The sequence below is a fragment of the Corvus hawaiiensis genome, chromosome 16, assembly GCF_020740725.1.
Source record: "Corvus hawaiiensis isolate bCorHaw1 chromosome 16, bCorHaw1.pri.cur, whole genome shotgun sequence".
Classification (NCBI taxonomy): domain Eukaryota; kingdom Metazoa; phylum Chordata; class Aves; order Passeriformes; family Corvidae; genus Corvus; species Corvus hawaiiensis.
Genome location: NC_063228.1, coordinates 74,091 through 87,536, shown reverse-complemented (window position 1 = coordinate 87,536; position 13,446 = coordinate 74,091). Strand labels below are relative to the sequence as shown.

Sequence of the window (13,446 nt, the reverse complement as noted above, 5' to 3'; positions counted from 1 at the left end):
ACTGTCTTCCCAAAAAATGTTTTCATACTAGGTGTACTGGAAGAGGCTGAATTCTACAATATCACATCTCTAATAAAACTGGTAAAGGACAAAATAAGAGAAAGAGACAGCAAAATCTCACAGGTGAGGCTGTTTTCTCATGTGCTTTTGAATATTTGTTCTATGACAAGTAGTGAGTGGGTTCCATTTGGTTTTTTTTTTATGAAATGGCTGATTTCCCCATTAAGATTCTGAATGGCTGCCTCCATCACTGCATGATCTGGAACCACTAGTATGCAAAGATTAATATTCTTAATTGCTGCCAGTTGGCTTACAAAGTTCACAGATCTCATTCAAAAACGGGAAACATTCTAAGTAATTGTTCAAAAATGTCTGGTGATAGAATTTGTCATAGTGTCATTTCTGGAAATAGTTATTTTAGAGAACAGCTTTTGTAGGACATATCTTTCTCATTTACTTTTAGATGCTCTGAATATGATGAGCTTGCTTAACTATGGTAATAACTGCTGTTTATACAGTATGTTTATGCAGCATACATACAGATGCTGTTTAGCTCCTGTCATATGTTTTTGTAGCAAAGTTACTTTCTTTATTTGTAATGCTCTGTGATTGAGAAGGTTGTCTCTACTCATAGCAGCTCATATTCTCTATGAAAGTGAATATGATACCATTTGTTCTTTAACTCTGCTATTCTGGCTTCCCTGGTAACTGAGTCTTCATGGAGATATTACAAACTCATGTTGCCAAATTTCTCTTGAAGCCAGGTTGTGGGATCACAGGGTTGCTCTGATAGCATTTACTATAGGTCTCAGCTAAAATGGTCCTAATTATTCATTGTTCTGGATGGGTTCAAAGTGGTGTTGCTTACCATTTCTAGAGAGTAAGGGCAACTTCAGACAAGTCACAAACATAGTGAATTCCATGCCCTATTGAGCATCTTCTATTTCTTCTTGAAGGTGCCAGTCAAACATGTGTACAGAGTGCTGCAGTGTCAGGAAGAAGAACTCACTCAAATGGTTTCCACAATGTCCGATGGCTGGAAATTTGAACAGGTAAAAAAGTTCATATCGGGTATAGTTACATCATCTTCTCAAAAATGAGTTTTGTGAAAGAGGAATATAAATTAAATTCCATGCATCTTTTTTAATTCAGTCATTTTCAGAATTTGGATAAACATACACAGCTAAGTTAAATGTGATGTTTGTGTTTGCATTTATCATAGAAAAAAAAAAAAAAAAAGTAGCTTTCCAGGAGGTAAATTTTGCTGACTTTCTATAAAAACATCTGCAACATGTCTGAAATGTAATTCTTCAGTGTCTACACATGAGCAGTTGAAGGGTGAATCAACCAGAATTAACCAATACAAGTTTATATGAATGGTAGGTTAGATAAGAAGAGCTCTGGGTAAAAGAGATGAGCTTGGGAGATAAATGTTTGCCAGGCCCAAAGAGTGGTTCTTCAAAAAAAACTGGTCCACAAAGGAGGGTGAACTTTAACTGTCTGGATGTGAAGCTTGATAGCTGTGAGCTATGTGAATGTTTTTGTTCTTTGCAGTGCATAAAAATAGCTGTGTGTGTACATTCAAGAACACACTGTAAAATCGCAAGATCTTTGATAATCTTTGATAATCTCTGTAAGTAAGAAATTAACTGTACAGCTTATTCACCCTTCACATTCCTAATCCAGCAGAGTATTTAAACTGCATTGGAGCAATGCATCTGTTGACTCTGAAACACAAGTGTTCATTTGCTAACACCTTTTTCAGCGTCTGATGCCTACTATAGGAGAAATTGAAAGAAGCGCGAGCCCATTATCCTGTTCAGTCTCACTCTAATAACACAACAAAGCAACATTTAAAAAACGTTCATGACACAAAGGTAAAAGAGAACATTTTGTTTATATTTGATAAAATGGGGAAGCTGCTAGTGACATGGAGACAGCCATGAGCAAATAGACTAAACCGGCACAGAGAAAGCTTCTTATGCTTCAGTACTTCGCTTCAAATATTACCAGGTCTGTTTTCTGTGCCAGGAGCTAAATGTTGTTTAAGTCCCTGAAAAAAACTCTAGCTTAGTGCACATGACTGTTTTTTGGCCAGCACATTGAAAAAGGTTTTTCAACATTCTTCTTTGTCATGAGAAACTATCTTTCATTCCAAATAGAGCTCCTTTACTTTTTAGCACATTAAATGACACCATGTCTTTTACCTATCCTAAACCCTTTGGGGATATTGCATTTGGGAGTAATACTGCTTGGACAGTGCGACTGCTGAAAGACCTATTATAGTCTCTTTTAGAACTGGAAGAATCCAGTGGTTTTCTTGGACGTTACATCCTTGTTTCATCCAGCTTTCTCCCTACTTCCTCCCTCTCCCCTGTTGTACGCTTTTAGACACATAGTTTGAAGTAGATAAACACAACAGCTGTATGATCTCATAATATTTAGCATCTCATTACCTCACACTAGGCCATTCCCTCCTTTGTACTGCAGACCTGCTTGTAGCAGATGTCATTCACTTGAAACAGGATTAGAATATTGTGCATAAACAGTTCTATTGTTAATATCTTCAAACACTGTAGCATTTCTGTTACTTTTTTCTAAGCCCATGTTGCTCAGCAGCATGCTTTCTTTCAAGAAGCAGTCTTTGAGGCAGTACCTACCATGCTGTGTATGTGAAAAAAGATGGAATCATCAGCTTTTTCAGAGGAGTGATATTCTTACATATTGAGAGTCTTTGTGCTCTGAGCCACATATAATGTGTTTAGGTGGTTGGTTTTGAAAGAAATATTTTTTTACGCTTAGCATTTCAAAATTTTATTGTTAAATATGATTGGATATCGTTATTGAATAGGAGTGGAAGGTGCTGAACTGTTGTTGCACTTACGCAGATGTACTGATGCCCTTTTCCAAAGAACATGTGAAAGCTCTGCTAGAACAGTGCAATTTTGCATTAGTCCCAGTCCAAAGTCTATTACCAAAAATTATGCTGCCCCACTTCTGTGATTTCAGTGGGTTATTTTGTAGAGGATTTTTAGCTTCTATTGTTACCTCTTTAGGCAATCAGAAAAAACCAGTATTTTGGCAATACAGCAGAATAAAAAACTGTGGGCTATACAAAATGGCTAAATACAAAGACTTTAGACAGCAGCAGTGTTGGTCATGTAAATGTTAATGTTAACATAACCTGTCACCATAATGCAGTCTTAAATATGTTCACTGTATGAGGAGGATGGTATTTAACTGCTGTCTTCAAAATTATTCACATACAATAGCAGGTTGTATATCAGTTTATTATTCATGGGCCTTTTCATCTGTCATAATCTCCAGTTTACTCAGAATAGGCAATTGTTGTCTAACTCTTCACACTTAATTTAAAGTTCTGATCTCTCTCAAGTGCACTGACAGGCTATGCTTTAATTTAGATGGGCTAGGAATTGCCATGTGTTATTAAGGTAAAATACGTTTTGTAATAAGAGGTTGAGAAATTTAGCTGAGGTTGAACTTTAAATTATTAGACATTTGGCCTAGTGTTCTTGGTAGTGATTTTTATGGGAACAAGACAATTTTTTACACTCCAGTTATTTTCTTGGATCTTCTGTAAATTACTCCTTCTAAAACTAATCTAGGCCACTCAACCTTTTTTCCTCTTGTTGACTTCTTATGTTTCCTTAGCTGTATTTTATCAGTATTTGGAACAAGATGGAGTTCTTTAATACCCAGGCTGACTTTATATATTGCTTTACATAACACCTTGCAGTCTTATATCCATGTTACCTTCTCCACTTGTCTATGTACGACAGGAAAATAATGCTCACTTTCATATTGCACCAAACTTTGTTTTTCAGAGTAGTTGGCTACAACACAGTTACATGGGACGTTTTCTGTCTTCTTATCAGTAACTCTTATTCCCTTTAAATTAGAAAGGGCTTTGCAACTGCCTCAGTAAATTTTACGTTGAAATGAAAGTTGTAGCTTGATAGCAACTTGTTCTAGTGGCAGGTAGATGTTACCTGAACGTTTGAGCTCATCTGTTACTTGTACAATTTGGATAATGGTATGTGCTTCAGCTTTACAAAGGTTTCTTTTTGTGTTTTGCTTTGATTGGTTATTTCAGCTTGTCAGTATAGGTTCCCAGTACAGCTGTGGCCGGGCTCAGCAGTCAGAGTTTCTGCTGATAGTGTCACGGGAAGTGAAAGGGGAAGAGAGATGCTTCCAGAAATGCTGCAGTGAGGTGTGTCACACCATTCTTTTTGCCCTCACACTGATATGCTTGGCCTCCTTGCGTTTCTGCTGCTTTCAAATCATCCCACTTTTTTTCTGGATGTACGGCACATAGTAGTTTGTGTGTATTTGTGACTGGCTTTTATTTATATTCATGATATTTCATTACACATTATGAATGTCCACATTGTAAAAATAATAGAAAAACAACCAAACAAAAATCCCTTGGTTATTTAATTAAAGGTTTTTCTTAAGAAGAGTTCTTACCTCCTCAGTAAATAACTTCTTTTCCTTAAATTTTCCTCCAAAGTTAACAGCCTTTGATCCATACTTGTTAAGTAAGAGGTACAATTCAAACCGAGGGAGCTCTAAAACTACGTCTTTGAGTTCACTGGATTCAGAAGGGGACATTTCTGGTAAACTGGAACAATGATTATTTCATCCACCAAAATTAAGTTGCGAGTTTGAACCTTTTATTTCTGGTAACTCAGAACTTAACTGTATTTTTTAGGTGGATGAGATATGTTTAAACTGGAATAATGAATAACAGGAGTTTTTTGTAAGTAAAATATAGAAGAGTGAGGGGACAACAATATGAACAGTTTTAAATCTTCTGTCAAGTTGAAAAAACATCATGTGTGTTTCCTTGGCTTTATTGTTTTGTTGTTTTGGGGTTTTTTTTCCATCCTGGGAAATTTTCTTGAAATCCAAATGGAGAATCCTAGCTTCATTCATTCTCTCTCTCTTTTTTTTTTTTTTTCATCCTTCCTTCTCCTCTTGTTCTGCTTTTTTGATTGCTGTGTTACTTCCGAATATTCATGAGTTTGGGAAGGATTTTTTGCTGTCAAAAACACTGGAGGCAGTTTCCAGTTCTTTACATATCTGTGCTGCATTTTGATGTGTTGTATGTGAATTGATTTGGGAACCTGGGGCTCTGTCGTTTTTTTTCATCAATAAAATGCCTGGAGTACTTGCTCTTTTTCTTGCAACATGTATGGTTATTTAGAATGAAAGATGAGTATAACATTATGAAGATAATGTGATAATGAAATGGCTTAATAAACACAAAGCTTTGCCTATGACTATATATGGACACTTAATCATACAATTCTAGATTTGAAACCTCGCCTGTTACCCAGCTTTGTTCCAGAATCTGCTTTCAATGTACCAAGCACTGTCTGTTTCTTGCAGTTCTATAGGTAACATTTGGAATGTGAAATGTGTGGTTTTCAGACTTCCAGCAACAGAGGAAGAATTGTGGCTTGTTAGGGATGGGTTAGGGTACAGGCAACACGATGTTATTCATGTGTTCATGTCCTACATGGCTCAAAGTAAAAGTCAGCATTATCAGATGGAAGGTGGGGAAGGCAGTGAAGAAATTGATGCAGGTATAAAATAAAATAAAAATTATAATTTGGAAAAATGAAGCTTTGAAGTCTGACTATTGCATTAAGAGACCTGAAATAAGTATTCTTTGAGGCCTGGTGTCAGTCATCAGTGCTGAGTTTTAAGAGCTGATGTGTGTGTATCTTCGTAACCTTTTGCAAATCCTTTGGGAAGGCAGAACAAATACATTATATGTCTAAAAGGCATAGAGTCCATTCTTAGATTCATACAGCTTGATTCTGTAAAAAAAACTGAGTGGAGGATTTTCTTTAATTCTATTAGCTGATAGTATAATTTTTAAAAAAAGACAGTTTTTTCAAGCTTTCTAGTGTACAAGAAGTTCACCACATCTGAAATAGAAGCACTAATATTGAAAAGTACAAGAATATTTAAAATAGAATTTGAGAATAATTGTTACAGAATTTACTTGGTTTTGAGAATCAGACCATCACAAAATAGGGAAGGAAATTACTAGTGGTGAAGTAGAAGAGTTAATTAATATGAGTAGCTCCAGTGGTAAGCAGAGGAAGAAGAAGAACAAGAAGAGGAAGAAGACGACTGGGCTGCTGTTTGTGCAAGCTGGAGTGGTTATCTGAGATGGCAATACTATTGCTGATTTGTCTGGTAAATGTACTATGTAGATTTTGAATCAATATTATTAAACCAATATAGCAAATCTGGATAGGCATGTTACTGAAATGTGTCTGGTTTTGAGATCTGTCTCAGATCAATTAGGCATGAGATTAGTTCACTTCAAAAATAAGGTTCCTTATTGTGAGACAGGAAATTCCTTGTTGGGATTTCTTTTCAGGAAAATTGTGACCTCTATTGGCACACCAAGCAATAACTATATTTCTGTTGATTTAATAGCAATAAAAGTAATGCTGCTTTTCATTCCTGCCTTTTTTTAGCTGTAGGCTGACAGCCTACTAGTACCATCACCCTTACTCCCTGCAAATGGTTATGGATCCCTATCTAATGAATTTTCTGTGATAAGTAGCATTGCCATTTTCCTGTGCTCAGTTCTGACACTGTTGGGGCTCACAGGGATGCTTAAGCAGGATCACAGCGCTTTAGTAAGGAGTGTAATGAAACAAGTCATGGAAGGAATAAGCCAGTGCAGAGAAGTAGGTATATGCATGTATACGTACATATATATATATATATATATATATATATAAAAAAAAAAGCATACAAATCTAAGGAATTTACAGTTTCAACATGTTTTTTTTATCCTCCCTTAAGTTCTTGGTCATTTAAGCCACATGAAGCAAAAACAGTTTGTCCTTTCAGAAAGTCTGAGAAACAGTAGCCTGGATAATCTGAAATCCTTTGGCCTGTTTTTCGTACCTCAGATTACTCTGATATGTTGTGGCTTCTTTTAGGGGGTGGGATGAGGGTGGTAGTGTGGGGGCAGACAGACATGGCAGGGGGAGTCTTCCAGTTTATCAGCATCCTTCTTAAAGTGTTGTCACCAGTACTGGGAATAATGAAGTGACTTTTGGAGTAGGAGTGATAAAACATTGCTTTATTTCTGATCTCAGTTCCTGAGAACAGTTCAGTTCTAATCTGCAGTCATTTTCCATTGCTTCTTTTTCTGCCATCAACCTTGTTGTTGATGCATTTCAGAAAGCTACAATGAAATTTCTAGCATGCAGTTGGTACCATGCAAATTATACATTTTTAGCTGCACACATATGAAACGGCTTATGAGAGTATCGTGAATTGGAGTTTTGAGGAACTTGGGTCTAATTCTGCAGAAGTGACTTTATCAACTGATCAGTATGGCAAAAAGTCATTAGATGTTTTGCAGTCCACTAAATCGATAGTCCTATCCAACTGGCTAAAAGTATTCAATCTGCCATGTCTCGTAAAAAGACTTACGTGCAGAAGGTTAACTTACGTGGTTGGATTATGGAGCATTTGTTAGTAGCTATCAACCTGTCAACATGGTTGAAACAGGATTGATGATATGGCTGATGTTTGGGTCTTGCGTGGTATCTACTTTCAGAGAGGTCATTTATTTCTTTAGAGTGTCAATAAGTAAAGAAGTATTTTTCCTTCTAGTAATTATCATAGCTTACCTGATATCGAGTTGTTGCCATTTTGTGAGAAGAGTATACTAATTAAGTTGTATGCTTGAATTTTATTCTTCAAACTTCTCTTCAGAGAAGGTGAATTTTGCATGGCTTTATTTAAATATATATGCAAACTTTCTAAATGTTTTCTAGCCTTTAAGTGGGTTAAAAATACTGTTTAACGTCCTACCTTTTACCTTTATAATTGAAGCAGTTACTGTATTTGTACTAAATGGTTTGTAATTGCTCTATAATGTATAGTGTAAACTTTACACCACTTTGTTGGGTTTAAAACCAACTTTGCTGCTATTTTTTTCTGAAAATTTGTGCATGATATTTTTGTTGATAGGGAAGGCAATCAACAAATCATCTCAATATATGAAGTGAATTTGGGTTGATTTTCCAGCTTTTCAGTAGACTTTCTTAGTCCATCTTGTGCAACTAAGAAACTAGATGCTCCATGGGTTTTCTGATTCTATATTACACAAATACGTTGTGGTGCAGACTGCAGAGTATTCATTGTGAAAGATTAGCTGACTTAACATCTCAAGGTAAATGGTGCCTTTACATGCATTGGTGCTTCTAAAAAACGTGGGTATTTGTAACTTCATTACACAGTTTTGGTTGAAAAAATGTCTTTAACACATTAATTTTTGATCAGCCTGTGTTCATTACTGACTATGTATATATTTTGCAGAACTAAAGTGATGTTAGAAGAGGAGGAGGGAGGGAAGGTTTCTGGTGATCACACTCAGTGTAGTTAAAGTACGTAAATTGAGTGTGATGAATTTTGATGGCCAGTACTGCTCATGGAAGGCTGCGCCTTGTATGCTGTAATATCATCAGGCTCCAAAAACTGTCACATTGCCTAGGCCTGGCATCAAGTTGATTCATTATGCAGACACACTGCCTGCTGCTCTTTGTAGACATTGGCTCTGTCCGTCTGTGGAAGTGCTTGCTTGGCTGTCTTACTGCAGTGCAGGAACATCTGAACATCTCTCTGCTCTCCTTAGAAAGTACAGTGAGGCTTTGCTTTCTTCTGACAGTGCTATATAGAAGCTGCTGTTAACCTTGGTCTAACTTCAGTTTTTGTTGGGAGAATTATTTTATCCCTTAAGTACAAACTCTGGATCAGGATTTCATCTTTCATGCATTAACAGATCCTTTACTCTCTTTGGTGTTCTGCTAGACTAATGGTACTACCCTATTTGTCTTTACAGAGATAACTACAGTGTTTTAGGTGCTGTTGCCCTAAAAAAATAAGCTAGGCCTTTTCTATGTTGCCATTTCTAGAGCACATTAATGGTATAGTAGAGGTTGAGGAATAGGGCAGTCTTACTGTATGTGTGGGGTGATTTGGTAGGTAGATTCAATATAGTTTGGGTAGTGACAAATTTATACAGTGTATCTGTGCAACAGGTTGATTTTTAGGACTTCGATCTGTGTCAGTAGATCTGACATTATCTTGTAGATCATACATTATCTTGTGCTTTTGAAATAAAGCTTTAAAATAAATGAACCAGATACATCTGAATTGAATCTGGCTTAGAAAGGCAGGCTATGTAAAGCTTCTAGCATTAGGTAAGTGTATTGTGTGTAAGGTAAGACAATTTCTGCCATTTGATAAACATGCTGCATCAGAAGTAGTACTGATGTTGAGTATATTCTTCTTTCTCAGTAAATTGTCATTTATCATTCAATATAGAGACTCTGGAAACTTGTAAATATGTCACATTTCATTATACATTGCTTCTGCTTGTAGTGCTTCCTTAATTAGCTTCCTTGTAGCAGTATGTATGAATTTCAGATGTTAATCTTGATGTCCCGCCATACTGTGTCTTGGTGTTTTCTAATCAGATGCAAATATTGTGTTTGTTCATTCAAAAAATGTTTTAATAGAAATACCGTTAGTCTGTAAGTAGTGATGGGTATCCCTTCAGGCTAAAGAGGTTCCTGCATGCAGCCATTTACATGTTAAATCATGCCACGTTAAGATACCACACGCAAACTTTAAAAATTAACTTTGGAGGATAGGAAAGTTTCCAGTAAATAACAGAAATAGGGAACAGGCTACTTCTCCACTGGCCTGCCTCCACAGCCTTTTCTTTCACAGGATAATTATAACCGTAAATCATTAATTCTGTAACTGTTTAAAAAAAGCTGTGTTTATCTTGTCATCAGAGTGTGTATCGTCAGTGTATTTGTCAGCATCAAAATGTATTTGCATTGGAGTGGAGAATCATGCTTCAGGCACAACCTACAGTCTGAAGAGAGGAGTGTTTGTACTAATCATGAGACTTACATGGAATTTGTTTTATGTGGAAATATAATTGATTTTTTTTTTTTTTTCATCTTTCAGCTGGTCAGTATTGGTTCTTCCTATAACTATGGCAATGAAGATCAGGCTGAATTTCTATGTGTTGTCTCGAAGGAATTGCATAACACTCCTTATGGCACAACCAGTGAACCCAGTGAAAAAGCAAAGGTGAGTTCCTAGGCACTGGACTAAGGAAATGGTGTTGAATTGGGTGGACTTCACAAATCATGATAGATCTACCCCTGTTCTGGACCATTATTTAATTGTCCTTTTTTCAGGACTAATTATGATTCCCTGTCCATTGTATGAGGGACTGTAAATGGTAGTCAGCATGCATTTGTTATGCATGCCTGAATTATTTAAATACAACACTCTGTACTTTTTCAGTACCTGGTTTTTTTTCAGGTATTGGCAGATATTTGCTCTTTACAGCTGAGAATCTAGGTTTTGTTTCTTACACATTTGAATGACATTGGTTCAGTTAAAAACTGTTTTTCTTGCTTGACTTCACCTGAAGAAATATTACTGTCAAGAATGGAACTTGTAAGATGCTATCTCTGTAAAACAGTCATGTGCAGTATGTTATAAAATGAGGGTACTTGTTAATGTTTTCAGGGTTCTACCAAGTTTACTTTCTGTAACCAACTTTACAAAAAGATTGTAATGGGCACAGTATCTTAGCATTTTACGCAGTTGTATTTCAGAATTTGTAAAATGGAAAACGTAAAACCACAGCTGACTAGCCATAAGGCAGAGCAGTTCTGTAATGTATTCAGTGAATGCATAGTGAACGAGTTTTATCATTGTATTGCTGTTTTGTATGAGGAGATGACTACAGACAAACTGGAAACTCCTGTAGTTGGCCTAAAAGCTTTTGATTTCGCTTATGTAGATGGAAAACAATTGGTAAAACATCAAAGCTTGCTTTTTCAAGAATCACCTTCAAAGAAATTGATTTTGAAATAATGCTAAGAATGGATCTGAGTCTTGGCGCTGAGGCCTCAAATAGATAAAACTTCATTACTTTCTCTGCTTTGTAACATGCTTATGCAGCTATACATATGGAGTAATTTTTATAATTTGCACTATAAAAATACTCCAAGCTGTATGGTGGATTCTTAGTGAAATTAGTAATTTATGTTTGTCACTGTTGAGATAAAAGTTGCGAAGAGTTGTAAAGGATTACTGTAGTCAGGAGTAAACAGTGAAACTGGGTAAGCCGTGTCTCACTCTTTCAAAACCCTAGTTAAGGTCTGCTTTTGCCAAGATGCTTGAGGAAGACTTTGAACGTTGACATGTTAGCGGTGTCTGGTAATAATTTAGGGCTGAGATACCTACCTGGAATAAAATATGGAATTTTAGAGCCTAATAAACATCTTCATAAGTAATGGTAGTGCATCTTCAGGTAATTTCAGAAGTTGCCAGAGTTACGTTGCATCCTTAATGTAAGAGAAAATATGGATCAAATGCAAGTGTTAAAGACGAAAAACAAAAGCTAGTTCAGACTGCATTACAACTGTGTAAATTGAGTGGCACTGAGAGAGGCCTCTCCATTGATGTGCTGCTTGGTCATTGTTTCAGAGATGAGAGCAGAGCATCATTTGACCACTGTGATGAATAGGAATTACTGATAATTTTGGTTGGAGATACTAACATTCACTCCTTTTGTCCTGGAAGAGTTAAGCTGTTGCTAGCAATTAATAGGCAATACTTGAAGAATAATTCTTTTATATATTATGTTTCTAAGGTTTTTTTGTATATAGGTATATGTTGTGACTGGGAAAAAAAAGGAAGAAGAATTTATTTTTTTTCTTGAAAGGTTTCTGACAGCTGTTTTCGGGAATCTTGACTTTGGGAGCTGTTATCTCCATAGTTCCCTCTTAGCAAGTATTATCCTCTAGTCTCAGTAGTGTCTGAGTTGGTCTTCATGAAGTTCATATGATTGAAACTCTGGTATCCACTGTTGTGTACAGAATGACATGTTCAGGTACTGGGACTGACTTTTAGATGCCATGAGAAAGTCCTCATTACTTTTACAGCAGAATGAGTTAGAGAAAAAAAACCTGCCAGTATGTAATTTTTATTGACAAGCACTTCAGTTTTAGTTAATAGTCCTGGATTTTCAGAATAGGAGAAGGTATCTTCTGATAGCCATCTAATGAAGCTTCACCTTCATTCCTTCTTAGGAACTTTTTTCTTGTGTTTTCTTTTGTTAGTTAACAGTCAGCATAGTAAGTTAGTAGATGACTTCTGTGTAACCTTCTAATACACCTAGGCAGAGGAAATTCATCTTATGTGATTCCAGTGGCTTTTACTGGTAGCCATGGCACAACCAAAAGATAGCCTGTATTCCCACAAGCATTCTTATCTTTCATACCACTTTGTTGACCTGACTATTGGCTTCTGTCTGCTGACTTCAGGATATTTGGAAGAGGAAATTGTCATGAAATCTGTTAGATTCCTTCTTGAAATGGTCAGCTGTCATACTTTTTTATACAAGGAGTGGAGGTCCCAGGTAAAAGTGAATAAATGTCATTGCCAGATGTTTCAGGTGTAAGTGGATTGTACTTTGTTGCAGCTCTGACTCACTTGCAATCTCTTCTTTTCCCTTGCTTCTTCTATACGTGCTGCATGCTGCATGACACTCAGAGTGAGGATGAAGAAACGGATTACGATATGAATGACTCAGATTAAGTGTAAATGTCATGGTGAGCACTAGCTGCCCTAGGATTTTAACCAGATGCTTTTCTGCCCCATCCAGTTCCCACCCCTACTGGTGCTGTCCTTCGGCTAGTCCTGGTGGTGTGTGTGTGTTTGTGATTATAGTTGTGGCATGGTTAGCAAAGATAGAATTCCTGTTCTGGATATTGCTTCTTTGGCAGAATAATTAGTGTTGCTTTTATAAACTGTATTGTGAGTAGCTCCTTTAAAGCTTTGCTGAGAAAGAAAATTCTTCATGTAGATTCTAGGGCCAGAATTGCTTTTCATTCTAATTTTATGTCTACCAGCTTTTCTGTCAAATGGGTTTTTTACGTGTAGAGGGATCTGATACAAACTTACCGTATGCATTTTCAGTAAATGTCTGATTTGGCAATAATTTAACAAACTTGATTGAAGTGCAGCATAGTCCAAAGGTGGTCTTACCTGATAATTTTGAAACTAGGGATTTTTTTAAGTTGAGATGTGGCAAATATAAGTGAATAGTGTGATCTTGGTGCTACAGTTGTATTTATCACAGGAAACAACTCTGGGGAGGGATCCTTTCCACTGTAGTTTGATGTCTGATTGAAGATCAAGTTACATTAAAAGTCACAAGTGGAAGAGCAAAACAAAAGCTACATCTGAAAAAACTACTTAGGCACTTCTCCTAACGTGTCTTTAGGTACCGCTCATATTTATTCTGCTCTCTAGTTTCTAGGAGATAACATACCATTGAGTGCTCAG

The 13,446-nt window shown here is 36.5% G+C and overlaps 1 protein-coding gene across 3 annotated transcripts in view; it reads left to right on the top strand.

Moving 5' to 3' along the window:
* Positions 1-13,446, top strand: part of LOC125334360 (BTB/POZ domain-containing protein KCTD5) — a 31,196-nt gene that overhangs the window by 7,865 nt on the left and 9,885 nt on the right. Inside the window, exons 3-7 of one of the 3 annotated variants that reach the window (XM_048321156.1) lie at positions 32-123; positions 957-1,052; positions 4,115-4,231; positions 10,045-10,170; positions 12,652-12,710. In XM_048321156.1, the coding sequence (XP_048177113.1) occupies positions 32-123; positions 957-1,052; positions 4,115-4,231; positions 10,045-10,170; positions 12,652-12,696 (476 nt within the window). In that variant the 3' untranslated portion in view covers positions 12,697-12,710. The remainder of the gene's footprint in view (positions 1-31; positions 124-956; positions 1,053-4,114; positions 4,232-10,044; positions 10,171-12,651; positions 12,711-13,446) is intronic. The other 2 variants (XM_048321157.1, XM_048321159.1) reach the window with 2 other exon arrangements.